Source organism: Bufo gargarizans, chromosome 5 (assembly GCF_014858855.1).
Source record: "Bufo gargarizans isolate SCDJY-AF-19 chromosome 5, ASM1485885v1, whole genome shotgun sequence".
NCBI lineage: Eukaryota > Metazoa > Chordata > Amphibia > Anura > Bufonidae > Bufo > Bufo gargarizans.
This window is the reverse complement of record NC_058084.1, coordinates 123985941-124012118: the sequence shown is the minus strand read 5'-3', so window position 1 is coordinate 124012118 and position 26178 is coordinate 123985941. Positions and strand designations below refer to the sequence as shown.

Sequence of the window (26178 nt, the reverse complement as noted above, 5' to 3'; positions counted from 1 at the left end):
CAATGAGGAATAAAACAAAGCATTGGAGTTAGCAATTTGTTGCGACCTTGAGAGTCACACAAAAAGGAATTTTCATCTTAGTTTGGGTTGCTTTTAATCTACAGGCCAGAAGCAAGCCTGCTTTACTGTCATACCTATAAGGGTCCATTCAAACGTCCGCAATTCTGTTCCGCTTTTTGCGGTACAGAATTGCGGACCCATTAATTTCTACGGGACCGCGCGATTTGCTGCCCGGATCCGGAAATGCGGACCCGCACTTCGGGGGCCGCATTTCTGTTCCCCCCAAAAATAGAACATGTCCTATTCTTGTCAGCAATTGCAGACAATATTAGGCATATTCTATTATAGTGTTGGCGATGTGCGGAATGCAAAATGCGGAACGCACATTGCTGGTGTCCGTGTTTTGCGGTTCCGTGGATCTGCAAAACAAACACGGATGTGTGAATGGACCCTAATATTGGGCTTTTAAGCGTCTCAGTGCCAGATAGTATTTATAAAGGTTTAGATTATGTAGTCTGTGGTGAAGGTTCTTTAGTTCTTGTTCTCTCATTGGGCAGAAAGTGTATTTATTCAAGTTACTGAGTCTGAAAATGGAGTTAGTAAGTTGTACCATAAGAGCTTCTCTTTCTTTCCTATCCCTAGAGGCTATTCCCATATAATGTCCTCTCACAAAAGCCTTATGGGCACATCAAACCGACTTAAACTAGTTTCACACTAGCGGCAAGGAACTCCAGCAGGCTGTCGGATCCATGCTGCCATTAGTGCACGTGTGCCCCCACACTACCGCTCTGGCCCCATTGACTATAATGGGGGCGGGCCAGAGTTCTGGCGGCAGCACGGCAAACATGCCGAGAGGCGTCCGGAATAAAGCTACGACATGTCGTAGTTTTATTCCGGCAGCCTCTTTACATGTTTGCCGCGCTGCCGCCGGAACTCCGGCCTTCCCCATTACAGTCAATGGGGCCGGAGCGGTAGTGTGGGGGCACGCATGCACTAGCGGCAGCACGGATCCGACAGGCTGTTCATCCACCGGAACAGCCTGCCGGAGTTCCTTGCCGCTAGTGTGAAAGTACCCTTGATGTCCACCTCGCCAGTGTCATTGAGAGTAAAAAAATTCTCTAATGGTTTTAGTGGAGTTAGGGAGGTATTTAGCGGAGTGCAAGATACAGTGGATATAAAAAGTCTACACACCCCTGTTAAAATGTCAGATATCTGTGATGTAAAAAAAATAGACAAAGATAAATGATTTCAGAACCTTTTCCACCTTTAGGGTCCATTCACACGTCCGTTGTTTCTTTCCTGATCTGTTCCGTTTTTTGCGGAACAGATCTGGACCAGATCTGGACCCATCGGACAGCACAATGTCTGATTTTTTTTCAGGACCCATTGAAAATGAATGGGTCCAGATCTGTTCCACAAAAAACGGAACAGATCAAGAAAGAAACAATGGATGTGTGAATAGACCCTAAATGTGACTTATAAACTGTACCACTCAATTGAAGAACAAACTGAAATCTTTTAGGTGGAGGGAAGAAAACAAAAAAAAACTAAAATAATGTGGTTGCATAAGTGTATATAACTGGGGATGTAGCTGTGTTCAGAATTAAGCAATCACATTCAAAATCATGTTAAATAGGAGTCAGCATACACCTGCCATCATTTAAAGTGCCTCTAATTAACCCCAAATAAAGTTCAGCTGCTCTGGTTGGTCTTTCCTGAAATTTTCTTAGTCTCATCCCACAGCAAAAGCCATGGTCCACAGAGAGCTTCCAAAGCATCAGAGGGATCTCATTGTTAAAAGGTATCAGTCAGGAGAAGGGTACAAAAGAATTTCCAAGGCATTAGATATACCATGGAACACAGTGAAGACAGTCATCAACAAGTGGAGAAAATATGGCACAACAGTGACATTACTAAGAACTGTCATCGGAAAAAATGCGTATAGCAGCACAACGAAAAATTAAAGTCTTATCTTGTGGTGGTGCCAGCCGTGTTGGAAGCCAGTCAGAAGTTCCCCCTTGGATGCGTCATATAGAAGAAACTGCAGCACTCTCCTGTCTTCAATTCAGTGGAATTTATTTCACCAGCAAAAAAGAAAATGCGACGTTTCGACCGTAAAGGTCTTTCTCTGCTTGAGAAAGACCTTTACGGTCGAAATGTCGCATTTTTTTTTTTTTGCTGGTGAAATAAATTCCACTGAATTGAAGACAGGAGAGTGCTGCGGTTTCTTCTATATGACGCATTACTAAGAACTGGACGTCCCTCCAAAATTGATGAAAAGACAAGAAGAAAACTGGTCTGGGAGGCTACCAAGAGGCCTACAGCATCATTAAAGGAGCTGCAGGAATACGGTATCTGGCAAGTACTGGCTGTGTGGTACATGTGACAACAATCTCCCGTATTCTTCATATGTCTGGGCTATGGGGTAGAGTGGCAAGACAAAAGCCTTTTCTTACGAAGAAAAACATCCAGGCCAGGCTACATTTTGCAAAAATACATCTGAAGTCTCCCAAAAGCATGTGGGAAACGGTGTTATGGTCTGATGAAACCAAGGTTGAACTTTTTGGCCATAATTCCAAAAGATATGTTTGGCGCAAAAACAACACTGCACATCACCAAAAGAGCACCATACCCACAGTGAAGCATGGTGGTGGCAGCATCATGCTTTGGGGCTGTTTTTCTTCAGCTGGAACTGGGGCCTTAGTTAAGCTAGAGGGAATTATGAAAGTTCCAAATGCCAGTCAATATTGGCACAAAACCTTCAGGCTTCTGCTAGAAAGCTGAACATGAACATCTTTCAGCATGACAACGACCCAAAGCATACATCCAAATCAACGAATGAATGGTTTCACCAGAAGAAGATTAAAGTTTTGGAATGGCCCAGCCAGAACCCAGACCTGAATCCTATTAATAATCTGTGGGGTGATCTGAAGAGGACTGTGCACAGGAGATGCCCTCGCAATCTGACAGATTTGGAGTGTTTTTGCAAAGAAGAGTGGGCAAATGTTGCCAAGTCAAAATGTGCCATGCTGATAGACTCATACCCCAAAAGACTGAGTGCTGTAAGAAAATCAAAAGGTGCTTCAACAAAGTATTAGTTTAAGGGTGTGCACACTTATGCAACCATATTATTTTATTTTTATATTTTTTGTTTTTGAATTGAGTTGTACAGTTTATAGGTCACATTAAAGGTGGAAAAAGTTCTGAAATTATATATCTTTGTCTCATTTTTTTTACATCACAGAAACCTGACATTTTAACAGGGGTGTGTACACTTTTTATATTCACTGTACGTCCATTTATCCTCCATGAAGTACGTGGGGCAGAATTGTATTGCTCTGTAATATGTCCAGGGCATGGTCAGACCAACTAATATATCCTATATCGGAAGGCGAAACTAGGGTATTGCTATCTGTCAGGAAGAGGTCAATGTTTTATGTGCGCACGAGAAATAGCTATAGTCACGCTCCTCTGCATGTTTCGAGCGCCATACATACAGAAGACCTTCTCTTTGTGCAAGAAGAAATAGCTTAGATGGTGTATCAGACTTTGAAGGCACGGAGGAGTCTAATGCTGGCCACATTAGGGAATTAAAATCCCCCATAATTACAAGTGACCCCTTCCTAATAGACGAGACCAGTTTAAACAGCTTATTCAAAAACGTAAGTGGGCCCTTGTTGGGTGCAAAGAGCGCTACCATCGTAAAGAGAGCATTATTGATTTCACAAATCAAATTTACATATTTTCCCCCTTCATCTAACTGAGGCTACTTTCACACTCGCGTTTTGTGCGGATCCGTCATGGATCTGAAAAAAACGCTTTGTTTAGTTAATACAACCGTCTGCATCCGGTCTGAACTGATCCGTTTGTATTATCTTTAACATTGCCAAGATGCATCCGTTTTTGAACACCATTGAAAGTCAGCGTTTTGGTGTCCGCCTCCAAAGTGGGATAGTGACTGAACGGAAGCAAACTGATGCATTCTGAGCAGATCTTTTTCCATTCAGAATGCATTAGGGCAAAACTGATCCGTTTTGGACCGCTTGTGAGAGCCCATGACGGATCTCACAAACGGAAAGATAAAAAGCGAGTGTGAAAGTAGCCTTAGAATATAGTAACTTAAAAGCCAGGAAACTCTAGCTATGGAAACTCCTCTTTTTTTTCTTATCTGATAATGCAGCAGAATATACTGTACATGTGTTTGTGCTTTAATCTAGAGGTGTTAGCTCTGAGCAAATGCATCTCCTGAACACATATTTTATCAGATCTGCCAGTAAGGGCTGATTTCCAAAGTTGTGTTCTATTAAAAGTGCTATTTAGACCCTTTGCATTAATGAAAGTTACCTTAAATACCATTACTTAAGAGTACGATTAATACTAAGAGCCAACCTCTCCAGCCCCAGGCCATCCCCTTACACATCTCTCTCGACCTCCCACAGTAACTGTGTTGGTTAACAGTAAAAAAACAATATAGAAAATTAACCTTCGCTGTAAAGTGAAAAAACAGAACAAAGGCAAACAAACAGAAAACGAAAAAAAAAAACTGTAAAAACTTATACCACTCCACATCATACTCCAATATGGGACGCATCAGAACTAGCGTCGCCAGTTGGGGGAGTAAACACTTGCCCACAGCAGATCAGGCCTACATGAAACAAAAAAGGATATCACTAGCGTGTAGGTCCTTCAGGTGTCAGGGATATTGCTCCCCGGGACCTCCGACCATTCTTCTTCCATTTGCATTGGAGATGGCGATTTTGAAGTTAGCCGAGAACTTGAAGAGGGTATTAAATGCCAGCTGGATAATAAGTTGATGGCTTCTTCAGGATTCACTGCCATAACTTTTCCTCCACTTCGAGACATAAGCAGCTTGGCTGAAAAGCCCCACCTATATGGTATTTTATTAGATCGTAGGATTCTGGTGGCGCCTTCAAATTCCCTCCTCCTGGCTAAGATGGCAGCAGAGAGGTCTGTGTAGAGGGACACTGGTTGGAACCTGTCAGGCAATATTGGATTGTTGCGGGCAGTGGCCATTAGGTTTTTATTGACATGGTAGAAAGTGATACGTGCCAACACATCCCTAGGCTTGAGAAAGACCACACTGGTCGAAACGTCGCTAAGAATTGGTGAATAAATACTGAATTGATGAAGATAAGAGAGTGCCACGGTATATTTTGATCATTTTTTTGCTGTGACGGAGTATGTACGGACTATTACCTGATACTGCGGTCACCACCACTATTCTATACCACTGTTGTGCTATTGCACTTTTCATTTTTTCTGCATCAGTTGGAGGTCGTTTAGGTTTCGGGATTCTATGTGCCCGATCAATAAACAGTTCACTTTGCGAGACCCCTGGCAGTAATGCAGTGAATAAATCAGTTAGAAAATCATGTAGGTCTTCTTCCTTGACCGTTTCAGGAATGCAGCGGAAACAAATATTATTTTGTCAGGAGCGGTCTTCTAAGTCGATTAATTTTACCCTGAAAGCCGCTAATTCCTCATCTTTATCATTAGTAGAGTCAACCAGTTCATTATGGGCTTTAGCAAATTCCGGCATTTTTATTTCCAAATGGGAGGTTCTCTGACCTATTTCAGTGATGTCTTTTTGCAAAGGGATTATCATTTCTTTTATGTCAGCTTGGAGGGATTTCCTCATGTCCCCTATTAAAGCATTCAATAAGGATTCAGCGACAGTTTTCTCTCCTTCTTCCTGCCTTTGCAAGGAGTGAGGGCATGGATGTAATGATCCCATATGGTTCCCTCAAGGTGCCTCCAAGCAACTACTGTGGCCCTGATACTGAAGTGTTTGAACTCCCTCTGTACATTGCACAGGCAAAAGTCCTGATGGTGAGGAGCTTCCAGGTCCATGCAGGGCCCCGGTGTGAATAGGTGAGGAGGCACAGTATTCAGAAGGCGGCCTGGATCTCAAGTGCGGTGAAGATGTTGTTGGGGCGAGTACCCTGCCCGCAAGTTCACTAGCAGGAGTCCCGCCGCCACCGGCGCCATCTTGGGAAGCACTTACCGCCGAATAAAAACCCAGTGAATTTTGAGGATATTGGCTTCTTTTTAGTTTTCACCATCTCTTGTGGGTTCCAGGATCAAGACTACGTCCTCTCAGGTGACCTAAGTCACCGGTCAAATGCTGTGAGCCGCTAAATAGGTTGATGGCACTGGAGCTCAGCTAAACTGCAGCCTACGCCATGTGCCGCCAGCCACGCCCCCCAACTTAGCAGTTATTCAAAGGGTTTCTTTAATGAGAAATAACGTTATGTAGCTGACTGACATTAGCGATGTGCTAATGTCAGCAGTACATAACAGTATGCTTTATAACTCCCTGCCTGCCGCCGTTCTCTTAAAATAAAGACCTTTAAAATATGCTAATGAGCCTCTAGGTGCTATTAGAGCGTTGCTTCAGCACCTAGAGGCTCGGTCTACGCACCCTTTGGCACACCCAGGTCCAGTTGATTGACTTTCGAGTTCTCTTCAGTGTCCCTGTAAATCCGTTTTACTAAATCGTTTAGTATTCGGGTCAGGCGCAATGAGTGAAGGATGTGCTCCTGCTGCCGGCTTCCTCACTGCGCCTGCGCCGAAGGAAGGAATCCGACAGCAGGAGCGTGTCCTTCACTCACTGCGCCTGTGCATAATAGTAAAAGGGACGGCGCAGTTGCGGGATTTACGGGGACACTGAGGAGAAGTCAAAAGTCAATCAACTGGACCTGGGCGTGCCAAAGGGTGCATAGACCGAGCCTCTAGGTGCTGAAGCAACCTAGAGGCTCATTAGCATATTTAAAAGGTCTTTATTTTAAGAGAACGGCGGCAGGCAGGGAGTTATAAAGCACACTGTTATGTATTGCTGACAGTAGCACATCGCTAATGTCAGTCAGCTACATAACGTTATTTCTCATGACAGAAACCCTTTCAACCCCACTGCTATATGACTGCATGCTCCAGAAGAAGCAAAAAGGCCATGGTTGGGTAACTGCAAGGCATGCTGCTGTCTTTATAAGCACATGTTCCTACTTTTGTGAATATGAATTAAACTATTTTCTGGCAAAGGTAGATGGATTTTTTAATTTTTTATTTATATATCTTGATTGTCCTTCTCTAGAGGAATAGGAACTATAGCAGTCTGCATCAGAGATCGAAGGAGGCCTATCTGAGGAGTATATCACACCTGTAAAAAACTGCCCAGTGGGGTTCGTCAATGTGACTTTTTCTTCTGGATCAAATGAAACCTTCTATGAAAGAGGGATTCTGGGCAAGAGTGACTGTATCCTATGTCGAGCAGTATATTTTAGTCAGTGCTACTGTTTGTAACATATTTAGCCTCATGCACACGACCGTATTTTGTTTTCGTGTCCGATCCGTTTTTTTTGCGGATCCTGCAATTTGCAGACCGCAAAACACATACGGTCGTGTGCATGTAGCCTTAATCAAAGAACTAAGGAAAAGAGCGTTTAGTAAATTTATGATGCGTTTTAAAACAGTCTAGAAAAATGCAACTTATTTTTTGGATGAAAATATTGGTCTACATAAGGTGGCATAAAGAAAATTGTCTAGTGTGTCTACTATGCTACACTAAATTTATCATGTTTGCCTTATTTTAATAAATGTATGCAATTTATACATTTTGTGTAATCTTACAGATAGACGTATCCTAAACAGTATTGATAAATGCTATTCATAGTCTTTTTTTTTCTCATTTAATTATTGTAGGATATTTTATGCATTTTGACACGAGTACAGGCGAGACTGGGGATGAAGCTATACTGGAAAGTAGACTCTTTTACCCAGCGAGAGGATTTCAGTGCCTGGAATTCTTTTACTATCATAGCGGTAACGAGAGTGACCAACTGAACATCTGGATCAAGGAATACACCAGTGATTCCCCCGACTGGCAGTCTGACATTTGTTAACTCTGTAACTGGTAATTTACCTGTCTGTGTTTTATATTTAGAGATCTGTTGTTTTTTCAATAAAAAAGAAAAGTAAAGTAAAAAAAAAGATATGTAAGAAAGCCTGCCGGTCCCATTAACTATAATGGGGACTGGCGTTGATCTGGCTGCAACCCAGCAAATATGCCAAGAATCAGCAGGACAAATGCTGCTGCGTACAGCCGGTCACCGTTATAGTTAATGGGGTCGGGGGGCCTTTAAGTAGCTTCCGGCAATACCGGATCCAGAGAGCTCAGGCAGGCTGCTCCCTGCTGGAACAGCCTGCCAGATTTCTGAACGCTACTTTGAAACTAGCCTTATCACTGTGTAATCTGTGGTGTTACATAGGGCTGTAAGATCTACTATATTATCAGTACTCAGAAAGTTATCACTGTTATCGTTTGCGTTACATGGGACTACAGGTAATACCTACTACATGTACTTGTAGAGAGCCGTGTCTTGTCTCTGCAGAGTTTAACTAACAGACATCTTAGTTTCTTACTTTTCCATCATCCTCCCCACCTTCTCAACACCCCATCCTGCCCCCCCCCCCCAATACTATCCTGCAGAAACAGTCCCCCTGAAAATACTGGCACCACACAGATCAGACCCCAGTTTTAGACCTCAGATCAGAACATGCCCCAATATCAGACCTCAGATAAGACCCCCATTAGACCTCTCAGACCTGACCCCCCCATTATACCTTCAGACCCCCCATATAAGACCTCAAATCAGACCCCATTAGACCTCTATACCCCCAATCAGACCCCAGACCTCCAGACTCCCCATATCAGACCTCAGATCAGACTTAAAACTAAAAAACTAACTTGCCTTTCCTGCTCCGCCACCACTCTCCCGGTCCAGCGCTCTCCATGCTCTCTTCTCAGGGTCCGCACTGCAGTCACCTGACTGCCTGCAGCATCAGGTCATAGAGCGTTTTGTATGTACTTGACACTGCAAGCAGCCAGGACACAGCAGCGCAGGATCTGAGAAGGGCAAGCAGGAGGAGGGGTAAGTAGAGCGCTTCTCTCCCTGCCTCCTGCATACTAGTGAATGCTTCCATAATGTAAGCGCTCACTAGTATTCCCTTTATAAGATGCACTGCATCTAACTAAAGGAAAATATTCAGCACCACTGGCAAGTGCGACCAATGAGACCCCTATAGATACGCCAGTGGGTGGGCCCCCAGAATCAGTTCCTCTGGTGGGCCTTAGGCACCCCAATCTGACATTACCCATAAGGTTCCATCCAGTAAGTCCTCACACGGTTCTATCAATGGAAATATAAAAATGAGTAGATGTTTTGAACAGACCTGTTTTTTTTTGCGTCTAATAATATCTGAACATTTATATGGAGTAGTACAGTTGCAAGAAAAAGTATGTGAACCCTTTGGAATGATATGGATTTCTGCACAAATTGGTCATAAAATGTGATCTGATCTTCATCGAAGTCACAACAATAGACAATCACAGTCTGCTTAAACTAATAGCACACAAAGAATTAAATGTTACCATGTTTTTATTGAACACACCGTGTAAACATTCACAGTGCAGGTGGAAAAAGTATGTGAACCCTTGGATTTAATAACTGGTTGAACCTCCTTTGGCAGCAATAACTTCAACCAAATGTTTCCTGTAGTTGCAGATCAGACGTGCACAACGGTCAGGAGTAATTCTTGACCATTCCTCCTTACAGAACTGTTTCAGTTCAGCAATATTCTTGGGATGTCTGGTGTGAATCGCTTTCTTGTGGTCATGCCACAGCATCTCAATCGAGTTGAGGTCAGGACTCTGACTGGGCCACTCCAGAAGGCGTATTTTCTTCTGTTTAAGCCATTCTGTTGTTGATTTACAGGTTAGACAATGCAACAGCTTAGGGCACAGATACAGTTGTGGGCAGACAGGACAGACTGCCAAGAGTCACTATTCCCATCAGCACATAACGTTACTCTGTCACTGAAGGAAAGATGTTATGTGGGGGTCAGCAGACTTCCAGCGTTATCAAGCTTCCTGGCTTAGTCCACTTTTCCGGTGCATGGATGGATGCCTTGGAGTCCACCTTTTCTGTGGTGCGGCACACTCACCAAGCGGCATATTGCTCTAGTAACTGACTGAACGTGAGACAGCAGCAAGACGTGTGTAGAAGAGGGGGCAGATTAGTGGCACATGGTGGGAGAGGGGTAGCACAATTAGAGGGCTGAGTGGCATTTGGGGCAGAGTGGTGACACGTTAGGCAGCAGAGCAGCATTATTTGCAGAGTGGTGGTACATGTGTCTGCATACACAATTAATCTCCTCTTCCTCATACCTCCCAATTTTGTAAATGAGGGAAGAGAGACACATTGCCGCGGCAAATTTTTTCTGCACTAGGCCACGCCTAGAAATCCGCCCAGAACATAACTATGCACCTAATCCCAACCAGTCCTCTTAATGCCCCCACATAGTAATGATTTACCCTTCATGCCACCGAACAGTATTTATGCCCACATTGTGCCCCCTCACGGAATTATGCCCAGCTGCTCCCACAGTAATATGCCCAGTTATGTGCTCCCAGCAATATGCCCAATTATGTGCCCCCAGCAATATGCCCAGTTATGTGCCCTTGTTTCTAGCAGCAGCAGGACATCGACTGCTCTGGTCTGTGGAGGAGACAGAGCGGCCGGCCCCGCCCCCCACACAGATAAGAGGCGTGGAGAGCCAGCAGGGGGGAGGAATGATGAAGCGGGAAGCCGATGCTTCATCATAATACAGACAACCGTCTCTGCTTCCTATGGAAGAAAGCGGGACAGCCACTGAAATCTGGGACTGTTTTGCCAGATCCGGGATGGTTGGGAGGTATGATTCCTGTCTGTCCGGACTGCAGAACCCCTCCTCCTCCTATATACAGTAGCAATCTTATTATTATTTTTTTTTTTTTAAGCACTCGATTTATATGGGGAAGAGAGAACTTTGCAGGATCCAGCGCCTTTAGATAAAATGTAACTTTTAATACATAAAGGTTAAAAGCTTCCTCATGGCGTCCTTCAGGCTACACATTTCACGCTATACAGTGCTTTATCACAGTAATGAGCAGGACATATCAAGACCAGCACAGAAAGTAGCCTTCTTGATACATTTCCTCCTAATGTTCAGGTTTCTCTATAGAGAGAAGAGATGGAGAAGTATATGAAGGAGGTGCACTTTCTGTAACTATGTATTTATAATGAATGTGTGATCATATAAGTGAGAGTATTGCTTATTTTTGGTCATTTTATTTTTCAGGTCCACCCGCTGATTACTGGCAGATTCACCATTCTAAACTAAGTGCGAAAAACAAATTTAGATTTGTATTTAAAGGAATAAAAGGAGACGGCGACTCCGCTGGAGGAATTTCAATTGATGACATCAATTTGTCAGAAACAGAATGCCCTCAAAATGTCTGGCACATCAGAAACTTTACACCTGACTTGATAAAAAATGATCTTTTTAGTCCCGCATTCTACTCTAAAGATGGATATGCATACCAGATACTTGTAACAGAGGGTTCCAGGTCAAGTTTCTCATTCAACATTGCAACATTTGTATTTTTGGTATCAGGAGCGAATGATGCTACTCTTCAATGGCCATGTCCCTGGAGACAAGTCACAGTGGAGTTCATCGATCAAAACCCAAAAGCTCAAGAACGGACATCAAATATGAAGAGTATTACTACTGATCCTAATGAATTCCGTAAGTTTAATATGAAAATCATGGTCCACTTGGTTATACAATTGCATGGGAAATGTTCTATTCTTCCATCATCTTTTTCTATGGGTTGTGTAATCTACATTGTTTCAGTTTGTATTAGTTTTTGCTTTTATATCAGGTCACTATTACTGTATGTCGAACAATCTACACATTTGTTTCTATGTTGCTCTTCTATAACTGCATGAAAAGAAACCTAAATTTATAGGAACCTACTGAAAGAGTCTAATAGCTGTGGATTGCAGGTTGTTCTGATGGAGTGCACTAGACAGCAGACAGAGCACTTTTTTGCGGAACGGCCATTCGGACGAACGGAAACAAAATGCACACGGAGTAACTACAGCCCCATTGAAGTAAATACGGAACAAAAGCGGTAAGAAAATAAGTTTGTGTGCATGAGCCCTTAAGCACTTACCAGCTCCTTACTAATTATGATCAGCAGTTATTAACATAAAGTATGTTACACTTGTGAAGCTAATTGGCTGTACAAATGATATTGAATGTTTACATACTGACAGTGGATTGTATCTACTTTCAGATGGTTATTATGCGTGGGATAATCCTGCAGTGAATGGCTTCAAACATACATATCCCAATGGGACTTCTTACAATTTTACTGGTAGCGGATATGGAAAATATCTCTTTACGGCTGAAGAATGGCTTCATAAAAGGGACTTCCTGAAAGGAGGAGATGCTTTAATTTCGATATCCATGGAAGGTACGTCACAAAGTATCATAAGTGTATTAACTTTATGTAACAAAAAAATGCAATTATTATTTACCCCCTCATTGTCCCAAATTGTTTTCACTTCTACTCAATATGAAGTCATTTTTAGCCAGAAGAAAAAAAAAATCAGTGTTAAGGCTCGTTCACACGACCGTTGGTGTCCCGTTCCCGTATTGCGGACTGCATTTGCGGATCCGCAATACATGGGCACCGTTCCGTTGTCATTCCGCATCACAGATGCGGACCCATTTATTTCAATGGGTCCGCAAATCCGGAGATGAGGGTGCCCGTGCCCATCACATGTTCGTGTGAATGAGCCCTTAGGCCTCTTGACATTCGTGTGCATTCCGCATTTTGTGGAACAGAACAGCTGGCCCCTAATAGAACAGTACTATTCTTGTCCGTAATGCGGACAATAATAGGACATGTTATTTTTTTTGGGCAGAACGGAAATACGCACAGACGGAAACGGGATGCACACGGAGTAACTGCCGTTTTTTTTGCACACCCACTGTAGTTAATGGTTCACAAAAAAAAAACGTAAAGGACACGGAAATAAAATACGTTTGTGTGCAAGAGGCCTTAAATTGAGCCTTTCAGCAGAAAAATCAATTGTAAACTAGGCCCAATTCCTGGTACAGCTTGTCCATCATAATATAACCGTACCTTTTATTTTCTGCGAGCCATTAACCCCGTAAGGACCCATGGGACCTAAAGACCCGTGACGTACATGTACTTCATGGTGATCGGGCGGGTGCAGGAGCAGCAGCAGGGGTCCGGCAGTCACTGATAGTGCCAATCTAACCATCACCTGAAAAAAAAATTTGCCCCTACCTAAGACAATTGCCCAAAAAATAAAAAAAAACTATGGCCTCAGACTAAAACATGATTTATTTGTTTCAAAAATGCTTTATGTTAAATGTAAAAAAAAAAAAAGGAAACATATTAGGTATTGCCGTGTCCGTAAGAACCTGCTCTCTAAAAATACCACATGACCTAACCCCTCAGCTGAACAGGTGAACACCGTAAAAGAATAAAAATAAAAACGATCAAGCAAGCTATTAAAAAGTCATATGCACCCCAAGATGGTGCCAATAAAACAGTCATATCATCCCTCAAAAAATGATCACCTAACTAAGACAATCGCCCAAAAACAAAAAAAAATATGGAGACACTAAAACATGATTTTGTTTTGTTTCAAAAATGATATTATTGTGTAGAACTTAAATAAATAAAAAAAAGTATACATATTAGGTATTGCCACATCCGTAACGACCGGCTCTATAGAAATATATGACCTAATCCCTCAGGTGAACACCGTAAAAAAAATAAAAATAAAAACAGTGTCAAAAAAGCAATTTTTTGTCACCTTACATCACAAAAAGTGTAATAGCAAGCGATCAAAAAGTTATATGCACACCAAAATAGTGCCAATCAAACCGTCATCTCATCCCACAAAAAATGAGCCCCTACATAAGACAGTCGCCTAAAAAAAAAAAACTATGGCTTTCAGAATACACAATTTTTTTTTTTATGCATTATTATGTAAAACTGAAACAAAAAACAAAAGTAGTAGTCACATTGTTGCATCTGTAACAACCTGCTCTATAAAAATAGAACATGATCTAACCTGTCAGATGAACGTTGTAAATAACAAAAAATAAAAACGGGGACAAAACAGCAATTTTTGGGCAAATTTTCCATTTTAATCTTTTTCTTTCCAGTAACAAAGCAAGAGTTAACAGTCAAACAATATATATTACATATATATACATATATATATATATATATATATATATATATATATATATATATACCCAGCACATGTAGAGGCACTTATATTGTATTTACATTTAGTACAAGACTACTGATTGCCTACTCTTGACATGTGCTTGTTTTGTTTTTTTATGTTATTAAAATATGACTTTTATTATTTGCTTTTTAATAAATAGTGAGCTCACTATTTATTAAAAAGCAAATAATAAAAGTTATATTTTAATAACATAAAAAAACTAAACAAGCACATGTCAAGAGTAGGCAATCAGTAGTCTTGTACTAAATGCAAATACAACAGTCAAACAAAACTTAATATTTATTGCCTTGATTCTGTAGTTTACAGAAACACCGCATATGTGGTTGTAAACTGCTGTATGGCCACATGGTAGGACGCAGAAGGAAAGGAACGCCATATGGTTTTTGGAAGGCAGAGTTTGCTGGATTGGTTTTTTGACACCATGTCCCATTTGAATCCCCCCTGATGCACCCCTAGAGTAGAAACTACAAAAAAGTGACCCCATTTAAGAAACTACACCCCTCACAGTATTCAAACCTGATTTTACAAACTTTGTTAACCCTTTGGCCCCTTTCACACGGGCGAGAATTCTGTGCGGGTGCAATGCGTCAAAGCATGGTTGCTAGATGACGATTGGGATGGGAACCCCATCTTTATTATTTTCCCTTATAACATGGTTATAAGTGAAAATAATAGCATTCTTAATACAGAGTGCTAAGTAAATTAGGATAGAGGGGTTAAAAAAATAAAAATAAAAAATTAATCTCACCTTATCCACTTGTTCGCGTAGCCCGGCTCGTCTTCTTTGAGGACCTGGGAGGAAAAGGATCTTTGGTGATGTCCGTGTGAAAGAGGCCTTTAGGTTTTTCACAAGAGTTCATGGCAAATGGAGATGAAATTTCTGAATTTCTATTTTTTGTTAGCTTGCCTCAAAAAAAGTGTAATATAGAGCAACCAAAAATCATATGTACCCTAAAATAGTACCAACAAAACTGCCACCTTATCCCGTAGTTTCTTAAATGAGGTTACTTTTTTGGAGCTTCTAGGGGTCCATCAAGGGGGGGGGGGGCTTCAAATGCGACAAGGTGTCAAAAAAAACAGTCCAGCTAAATCTGCCTTCCAAAAACCATGTGGCGTTCCTTTCCTTCTGCGCCCTGCCATGTGGTCATACAGTGGTTTACGACCACATATGGGGTGTTTCTGTAAACTACAGGATCAGGGCAATACATAGAGCTTTGTTTGGCTGTTAACCCTTGCTTTATTAGCGGAAAAAACTGATTAAAATGGAAAATCTGCCAAAAAAGGGAAATTCAGAAATTTCCTCTCCATTTTCATTAATTCTTGTGGAACACCTAAAGGGTTAACAATGTTTGTAAAATCAGTTTTGAATACCTTCAGGGTGCAGTTTATAAAATGGGGTAATTTTTGGGTGGTTTCTATTAGGTAAGCCTCACAAAGTGACTTTAAACCTGAACTGGTCCTTAAAAAGTGGGTTTTGGAAATTTTCTGAAAATTCTTAAGATTTGCTTCTAAGGGCTGTTTGACACAAGCGGATGCCGTGCGTGGCATCCGCCCCGTGACTGACAGCCAAGACCCGATGCAGACTGCAGAGGCACGGAGCATTAACATGATTGATAATGCTCCGTGCCTCTCTCTGATCTCTTTACTACAAAATCACAGTGAGATAAAGTTGTCACTGTGATTTCGTAGTAAAGAGGTTACAGAGAGGCACGGAGCATTATCAATCATGTTAATGCTCCGTGCCTCTGCTGTCCGCATCGGGTCTTGGCTGTCAGTCACGGAGCGGATGCCACGCACGGCATCCGCTCGTGTGAAACAGCCCTAAGCCTTCTAACGTCCCCAAAAAAGAAAATGTAATTTACAAAATTATCCAAACATGAAGTAGACATATGGGGAATGTAAAGTAATAACTATTTTTGGAGGTATTACTATCTATTATAAAAATAGAGAAAGTGAAATGTGTAAATTTTCTCATTTTTGGTAAATAAATGTGTAAAATGTTGACTCAATTTTACCACTGTCCTGAAGTACAATATGTGACGAGAAAACAATCTCAGAATGGCCTGGATAAGTAAAAGCGTTTTAAAGTTATCACCACATAAAGTGACACTGGTCAGATTTGCAAAAAAATGGCTGGGTCCTTAAGGTGACATGGCAGGGTCCTTAAGAGGTTAAGGGCACCAAGAATAGACAGAAAAAAACTCTATCCAGCTCACCTTCCTGGTTGTACAATAGTCCCGACTCCAGTAACCTTAGGGGAGTGTCCCCACTGCAGGCTGCAAGTAATTTAGAAGGAAAGGTCTTGGAAACAATGGAAATCCTCTTAAAAGCTTCTTCTTTTATTAATCATACAAACAGCAGACACAGCCACTTGGTACACGGAATAAAACGTTGACGCGTTTCGGGTGCTGGACCCTTAGTCGTAACGGTGCTTCATAGTGTGACCCCACAATTTAAAGGAGTATGATGACCAACCCTCCAAAATTCTGAGGGATAGGGCACCAACTCCATTGGTTGTCCCACTAAGCGTCACACCCTGCTTACAACCTGCTAATCACATTAGATGTGTTACACACTGTGCGGCAGTATTCACTCTAGATTAACCCTTATGGAACCAAATCCCATGTTCCAAACCCATGCAGGGAAAGGACAAAAAACTGCACAGTGTGAACAGCATACTCCATATAACAACTTGTAAAAACATGAATAACAAAACCAATATGGCACCATACGTTGTCGTGGGGTGCAGATCCAGAAGATTACATATGTATACAATTTATTTCGTTAATGCTACTGCAAGAAATGGAAACAGTCGATCTTGATGATTAAATTTACATAGTGGATGATAGTGAATTAGTTAATTGCATGTCTGGTGTATTAAACATTGTGCGGGACCTCCGCCTAGATTGCGTCCCTGGGAACCGTCATCCTAGCCTCCCAGGCTGATACATGAAGAGCAAAATAACCGCACCGTGTGAACAGAGCGCTAAGCATTAACACTAGAAACATATAAGTATGTGTGCTCAGCAAGAAAATTGAAGACTGCAGAACCAGAGCGATCACATCACTCCCCAGTGGACCGCATATTAGAGGGATTGTATATATTAAATAGCAGAGTATTGCTGCAATAGTAACAATGGTCATTCCGGTCCTGGCATCTGCTTTAATCACTGATACACATACATTAGTTCTTTTTTCAGATTCAAACCATTAGGAACTCTGGTGTTGAGTCTGAAAATCCAGAAGGCTTCTCGTAGGCGAAGTTTTTTGCGATGGTCCCCCCCCCCCCCCCTCCTGGGTGCAAAGACCCTCTCTATTGCAAAGGCTTTGAATGTTTTAACCTGGCGAGCATGCATTTGTATGAAGTGTCTCGCTGCATTTGAGATATTCAGAGCATTCGGGTTGTGGATGGTATTAAGATGTTCCAGGAGTCGGTTCTTAAATTTGCGAATCGTACTCCCGACATACATCAGATCACATTCAGTGCACCGTATGATGTACACCACTCCCTCAGTGTTACAATTAATGTAGCTTTGAATAGAAAAGCTTAGGGAATGATCAGACTTGTCAAATGACTGCAAAGGGATCACATAGTTGCAGCTTTTGCAGGGGTGGCCCCCACATCTGGAGAAACCCCTGTAATTAAGCCAACTAGATTTGATGTTGGCTCCCTTTCTGTTGGAAGTAAAGAGGGATGGAGACAGTGAGCAGGACAACGTGGTGGCCCTCCTAGGGACAATTCTGCAGCCTGATTTTAGAGCATTATACAGAATCTCATCGTCGTATAAGATGGGAAGGCATCGTTTAATTATAGAGCTGATTTTATTAAATTCCCTACTATATGTCAAAGATAAAGTAGGGGTGTTGTCCTGGTCCCTGTCTCTATGTGCCCTCCCACTCCCCACAGATATGTTGGATTCTTTACAGTTATTTTTCGCCTTTCCAAAAAGCATTTCCCGTCTATTTTTACATAGTGCAATGCTTCGGCCTCTTTCTAACATCCAGTCAGGATAATTTCTGGCCTTAAGTCTTTTGTCTACCCTGCTGAATTCCTCTACCAGTAACTCTGGTGAACTACAATTCCTTGCAGTCCGAATATACTCCCCCACGGGAATTGCCCTGATGGTGTGTAAGGGTGATGACTTCTAGCATTCAGGATTGAGTTTCCAGCTATATCTTTTCGATAAGTTCTTGTGTGCACCACCTCCCCTGGACTTCCGTGGAGTGTCAAGTCGAGAAAATTAATATGGGATTCATTCACAGTACACGTAAAACGCAGGTTGTAGTCATTGTCATTGAGGTAGGCCTGGAGGTCCGAGACGGCAGACACATCGCCCTGCCCAAACCATGAGCAGGTCATCGATGTATCTGCCGTACCAGACCATTCCAGGCCCAACTGGATTGTCCAGACTGTAAATGTATTTCTCTTCCCAGTAGGCCATGGTCAAATTCGCCAGTGAAGGCGAGAATTTGGCCCCCATTGACACTCCACGGGTCTGCAGGTAATGCACATCGTCGAACATAAAATAATTGTGAGTCAGTAGATAAGCAGTGACTTCACAAGCATAATCTATATAGCTGGAACTAAATCCCGTGTGCCTATGGAGATGATACTCCATGGCCAGCAGGGCAACCCCATGGGGGATAGAAGGATACAGAGCAATGACGTCCGCCGCAATCCATTTGAAATTAATGTCCCATTTAAAACTGAACATGGCTCGCAGGACGTCCCCTGTATCCTTGAGGAACCCCGGTGTGCGCCTGACTAGTGGCTGGAGAATGTTGTTCAGCCAGCTACCCAGGCGCTCAGTGAGGGACCCCATACCAGAGACTATGGGGCGGAGGGGGGGTGGATGGACACCCTTATGGATCTTGGGCAAAGCATGCATAATAGGGGTGACAGGCGCATCCACGCACAGGTATCTGTATTCTGTTTCATTAAATATTCCCATATCTCTACCCTTTTGTATTAATGACATGTAGCCATCTTTGTATTCCCTTAATGGGTCTCGTTGTAATTTCCTGTACGTGGATGCGTCAGCCAGCATATCCCGCATCTGGTTGCCATATGCCTCCTTATCCATGATGACCACCGCCCCCCCCCCTTATCCGCCATTTTAATGATGATTTTGTCACACTGGTGTAACTCCTGGAGGGCCTGGATTTGAGAGTGGGTAAGATTTTTAGGACTTCTGACGTCCTTGCTATCTTTTTGAATTCTCCCCAACTCCTTCTCCAGCACCTCCTGGAATACATCCATACTGCTAGTGCGCGACATCACGGGATAAAATCCGGCATTACGGGTATGAAATTTTGTCCCAGATTGGGCTACCTCCACGATCCCCTGTTCCTCCTGAAGCCCCGCCAAGCAGCAGATAAAGTTGTCACTGTGATTTCGTAGTAAAGAGGTTACAGAGAGGCACGGAGCATTATCAATCATGTTAATGCTCCGTGCCTCTGCTGTCCGCATCGGGTCTTGGCTGTCAGTCACGGAGCGGATGCCACGCACGGCATCCGCTCGTGTGAAACAGCCCTAAGCCTTCTAACGTCCCCAAAAAAGAAAATGTAATTTACAAAATTATCCAAACATGAAGTAGACATATGGGGAATGTAAAGTAATAACTATTTTTGGAGGTATTACTATCTATTATAAAAATAGAGAAAGTGAAATGTGTAAATTTGCTCATTTTTGGTAAATAAATAAAAATGTAAAATGTTGACTCAATTTTACCACTGTCCTGAAGTACAATATGTGACGAAAAAACAATCTCAGAATGGCCTGGATAAGTAAAAGCGTTTTAAAGTTATCACCACATAAATTCACATGTCAGATTTGCAAAAAAATGGCTGGGTCCTTAAGGTGACATGGCAGGGTCCTTAAGAGGTTAAGGGCACCAAGAATAGACCAAACCCCACAGCACACCCTAGCTCTGTTATTTTGTTCTGTCATCCCCTGTCTTGTATGGACGATTGACAGGGCCAAACTTCAGAAATGTCATATTGTATCGCCCTGAAATCTCACACCTCAGCTCTTTGACACAACCTCCGATCATGCACAGTGTAGCACACTGAAAGGAAGTTTACTGCGAATGCCCCAAGGTTGCAACAATTTTTGCAAATTTTGCACTAGATTTTAGTGACAGCTGAGATAACAATTTTGAAGCCTGGTCCTGTAGATCATACGGGGGAGGGGCAGGCGTAGTAAAATGGCAGCGTTAGGGTGCCTCGTTTACCACTGAGTTTCTTGCTGACACACTCCCTTAAAGGCTTCATGCACATGAACGTATTTTGTTTCCGAGTCTGTTCCGTTTTTTGCGGCTAGGATGCCGACCCATTTATTTCAATGGTTCTGCAAAAAATGTGGACAGCACACCGTGTTGTGTGTTTGTAGTGTGTTTGCAGCAGCTCCTGTCCTCCTGTGAGACAGGAGGCTGCTGGTTAATAATTTCTATGGAGCCCCTGCCTATAGTACGGCTCCATAGAAATACTGTAAAATCCTCATAGACTTCAATGCTAATGCATTGGAGTATATGAGAAAAGCAATCCAATGATGTTTGTTATAGTGCCCTATGGGAACTATAAAAAAAAAGTGTAATAATAAAAAAAAGTTTATAAATACAAAAAAAATTAAAAAAATCTAAACATTCAAATCACACCCCTTTCCCCAATATGAAAAAATAAGTAAAAAAAATACACATTATAGGTAGGGATGAGCGAATCAACTTCGGATGAAACATCCAAAATCCATTCGCATAAAACTTAGTTTCAATACTGTATGGAGCGAGCGCTCCGTACAGTATTAGAATGTATTGGCTCCCATGAGCCGAAGTTATTATTTTGCGAAGTCTCACGAGACTACGGGTAATAATTTCATAAAAATTGACTTCTACTGTAAAAAAACGTTTCCCGAACTCGGGTCTGGTTCCAAGGTACCACTTTGCGAAGTAATAACTTAGGCTTATAGGAGCCAATACATTCTAATTCTGTACGAAGTTTTATGTGAATCGACTTCGGATGTTTTATCGTGCGGGTACGATGCGTGCGGTAAATGTATTGCACTCGTACTGAATCCTGACCCATTCATTTCTATGGGGCTGTGCACATGAGTGGTGATTTTCACGCATCACTTGTGCGTTGAGTGAAAATCGCAGCATGCTCTATATTGTGCAATTTTCACGTGACGCAGGCCCCATAGAAGTGAATGAAGTGCATGAAAATCGCATAGCATCCGCAAGCAAGTGCGGATGCGGTGCGATTTTCACGCATGGTTCTAGGTGACAGTCTATTCACTGTATTATTTTCCCTTATAACATGGTTATAAGGGAAAATAATAGCATTCTGAATACAGAATGCATAGTACAATAGTGCTGGAGGGGTTAATAAAAAATAAAAAAAGTTAACTCACCTTCTCCTCTTGATCGCGCAGTTCCCGGTCTCTTTACTTCTTGAATGAGCTGTGGGCTAAAGGACCTGTGGTGACATCAGATCACATGCTCCATCACCACGGTGATGGACCGCGTGATTGGAGCATGTGATCTGACATCACCACAGGTCATTTAGCCCACAGCTCATTCAAGAAGTAAAGAGACCGGGAACTACGCGATCAAGAGGAGAAGGTGAGTTAACTTTAAAAAAAAAAAAATGTTAACCCCTCCAGCCCTATTGTACTATGCATTCTGTATTCAGAATGCTATTATTTTCCCTTATAACCATGTTATAAGGGAAAATAATACAATCTTCAGAACATCAATCCCAAGCCAGAACTTCTGTGAAGAAGTTCGGGTTTGGGTACCAAACATGCGCAATTTTTCTCACGCGAGTGCAAAACGCATGACAATGTTTTGCACTTGCGCGGAAAAATCGTGCATTTTTCCGCAACGCACCCGCCTCTTATCCGGGCAAAAAATAAGATGCCCGTGTGAAAGAGGCCTAAATAGTGCCATTAGAAAGGGCATCTTGTCCTGCAAATAACAAGGCATTGTGAATAGAAAAATAAAAAAGTTATGGCTTTCCTGGGAGTGAAAAAAAAAAGGGAAAAATCTCCCCATCATAAAAGGGTTAATAAAATACTTGGAAAGGATTACATTTACTGGTTTTGAACCAGACAGGTTTTATACACTTTATGGAGCCACTGAATGCTGACAAGCATAAAATCACTTATCTTCTGTATCATTACTCACTAAAGAGTTCCAGACTGCCCAGAAGTTTGCATCTCTGCATCAGGAACTTCATGAAATGGCTTTATATAGTCAAGACGCTGAACACAAGTCTAAAAGCTGTATTACACAGCCCGATGTGGCAGACGAACTCGGGAGGGAAGCGTTCCCTCGCGGCAATCACCTGCTTGCTACTGGAGGAGACCGCTGCTATTACATACAGCAATCTCCTCCACAGTATGGGAAGGAGCAATCGCTATGTCATTGCTCGTCTGCATACTGTATAGAGGTTTGCCGGCGGCAGATCGTTAATAGACACCAAGATCTGCCGTCGGCAAACAATACTTTTTTAACATGTCAAAAGAGTTGAACTGTCCAATGATCGAGCAGCAGTATTACTGCAAGATGAACGCAGCAAGTATTTAGGTATAGGTAGGAATGTTCATAAATGAGACCCGCTAAAGTTTTTAAAATTTTTCCAATAATTCTTTTTAAAAATCATTGTCATTTCAACAGATATCTCTAATCTCACAAAGACTCAAGCTTTGCCAGTAACCACCACATCCTCAACATTGAATTCAACATCCACCTCATCCTCAACATTGAAATCAGCATCCACCTCATCCTCAACATTGAAATCGGCATCCACCTCATCCTCAACATTGAAATCGGCATCCACCTCATCCTCAACATTGAAATCAGCGTCCACAGAAGTGAGATCTGCAATCTCTCTATTACAGGTACTTGTAATGGTGGTGAGCCCATACATCTACAGTAGCATTTCTAGAAAGTCCCTACTATAGTATATTTTTAATCAGAATAGCTTAGTATGCAAATGTCCCTCTCATTGTCCTAGAAAACAATCGGTAGGCATGAGATGCCAGCTAATGCTTTACTAGTAACACAACAGAAACCGAAGCAGAGTCTGGTTTTCCACTCACAGCTACTTGCCCCCGCTGTCTCCATCCATACAAGTATCCAGCTTTCCTATAATTCAACAACGCATTCACACACAGATATTCAAGGAGAAAGAGACACAGTATAAACTATGACAAACAGTACCAATTCCCACTTCAAGATCAACATCCATCCTTGAACATGTCAGCTTTTTTAAACATTTTATCGCATCCTTTCCCACTCTCTCTCTCTGACTATTTGCCTGGCAGTTTAGCTCTTTTGATCCCCGGACTTAAGGGCCTATCACACTGGCAGATAATAGCTAAGATCATCGCTAACAAGTGTTCGTATGAACATTCGTTAGTGATGATCTGGCAGTGTAAAGCCTCATGCAGACGTCTGTGGACCACGGTCCTGTGAGATACCGAACTGGCATTACAGGAGAGCACGGCGTTATTGGTTACTATGACACCGTGAGCTCCTGCAATGCCAGTCCGGTATCTCACGGACCGTGTTCAACAGATGTCTACATGAGACTACTGTTGCCGATTACCCGATGAAAGAGCCAACGCCCGTTCATTAGGTGATCGGAGTCTTTCAACATATTTAAAAATATTAGTTTGCCGGCAGCAGATCGTGACATGTAATCAGCACTCTGCTGCCGAGCAAATGCTCGTCCACATACTGAGGAGATCTCTGCATGTAATAGCAGCGGTCTCTGCTATTGAGCAAGTGATTGCCAGAAAGGAATGCTTCCTTACCGACAATTGTCTGCTTAATATGCAGGTGTAATAGGGCCTTTACTTGGTGTGGTCTCCATGGTCTGTCTCAGTCCAATCACAGGATTTGGGTCTGGCTCTCAAGGCACTTCATCTCGGCTTCCTCTATCACCATCTCAGACTTACTTCTATCCTTCTCAAGATCTTTTCTGTATCTTCTTTGGGATGTTTTTCAATCTGCAGAGTCTGGTCTTATAGTTTTTCCCTCTGAATTGGGAATCCCTGGTTTAATTTGCTCAGGAGCCATGCGATGAGTCTTTGCTATGTTCAGGATAAAGTCGCTTTCGACATCCTTCTTCGTGGAAGATTACATTATGAATTACCAAAGAATTTACCACGCACCCAGAGTACTTTTTCACCATGGAAATTTCCTGCTGGTTATGTTTTTCATACACACTTTCTCCCCTTCTGTCTCCTTAAGACAGACAGACTCATCTTGCCATGAACAAGATGTCACACCTACTGGAATCTCCATAAATCAGGCACTTCATTCAGTTGTCCCTCATAAATCACCCACACTCTTTCACCTATTCATTTAGGGATTCTCATGAAACAACATTCCGTGTCCTATAAACCCTATATCTATTCAAATTAGGACTGAAATGATTACTTGAGTAAATTGAGTAAATATCTTGTGTTATCACCTCAGAAAGGAGTTAGAGAGAAGGTGAAGAAATAGCATGGTCAGTGAATAATCCTTTGGATAATAAAATAGAGGTTCTTAAGTAGTTGATTAAAAGGGTCAACATGTAACTGTAGGATTTAGAAAGTAAATAGTTGCATAAGGCTACATGCACACAACAGTGAAAAAAACTGCTGTCAGTTTTTCTTGGCCATTTTGCATCAGTGTGTGCATCCATTTTCTGGCCGTGTGTCAGTTTTTAATGTCCGTTTAGCATCGGTTTTTCATGTCTGTTAGAAACAGACATGAAAAAATGGATGAATTTGATTGGCAGTTATTACTAGACTTATTTCTAGATTTTTGCTGCCCCTTGCTTTAATAATGCCCCCATGTAGGCCCCCAGCTAAAATAATTTTCCCCATATTGTAAGACTTTTTTTTTTACTGTCCCCAGCTTTAATAATGCCCCCAATGTATGTAGGCCCCCATCTTAAATAATGTCCCCCATAGTGTAGAATATTTTTTTTTATGTCACCAGCTTTAATAATGCCCCCAATGTATGGCCCCATCTTAAATAATTTTCCCCATGGTTTAAATAATGCCCCCATAGTGGCCCACCTTATCCACTTGCTCGCACTGCAGCAGTCTCTTCTTTCTTCACTGAAAAGGATCTGCCGAATGACCTGTGATGTGCGAGATGATGTCACTGATCACTCCCACGTGGTTACGTCACCACCACGCATATCGCAGGTCCAGCTCAATGAAGAGAGAAGAGACTGCCGCAGCGCGAGCAAGTGGATGAGGTGAGGGGGTTTTTTAACCCCTAAATGGCCATATAGATAAAGTGTACCCGTTTTTAACGGCCGTTAGACAGGTGCACTCCTTAAAAACTGTCCCATTGATTTCAATGGGGTCCATCTGGCCGTGGAAACGGCCAAAAATAGGACATGTACTATTTTTGGACGGACGCTATTCACTGGCCGTTAAAAGAACGCCCATGTGAATAGCCCCATAGACTTTCATTGGTGCTAAAAATGGCCGTGTGACGGCTGTTACTTAAACGGCCGTCACATGGCCATTATTCATGTGCATGGGGCCTTAGCGATGGGGATCTTAAGATTAATATACTTGGTTACTGAAGTTTTAGAAGGCTATTGACATGTTTATAATTATGTTTGACCCTTGGTGTTGGGATAGGTAATAAATAAAGATGACCAACTCAAGTGGTAATGGTCCATATGTCTCCTTGAAGAGCAGAATGGAGACAAGGACTAAGATTGGAGAATATCGATGGATGACCCTAGGGAATGAACTTATGTATATCAATGGTTATGAATAGTAAAATATTTGTGATGTCATATGTTATGTATAATAATGCTGTAATGATGTAATCTGTGTGTAAACATTGATGTCTATGGACTGCAATACACTGTGGAAAACTTGAATTATAATACCAATTATTCCTTTGTTCTCTGGGGTATAAAAGACCATGTTTGGGGATCTATCCATGTTCGAAGAAAAACTACC

At 42.1% G+C, this 26178-nt stretch overlaps 1 protein-coding gene across 1 annotated transcript in view; it reads left to right on the top strand.

The window, feature by feature from the left end:
• Positions 1 to 24507, top strand: part of LOC122939336 (meprin A subunit beta-like) — a 186965-nt gene extending 162458 nt beyond the window's left edge. The window contains 6 exon segments of the mRNA XM_044295405.1: positions 7720 to 7898; positions 7900 to 7930; positions 11197 to 11643; positions 12197 to 12376; positions 22891 to 23067; positions 24452 to 24507. Of these exon segments, the coding sequence (XP_044151340.1) occupies positions 7720 to 7898; positions 7900 to 7930; positions 11197 to 11643; positions 12197 to 12376; positions 22891 to 23067; positions 24452 to 24507 (1070 nt within the window).
• The last annotated feature ends 1671 nt before the right edge of the window (positions 24508 to 26178 follow it).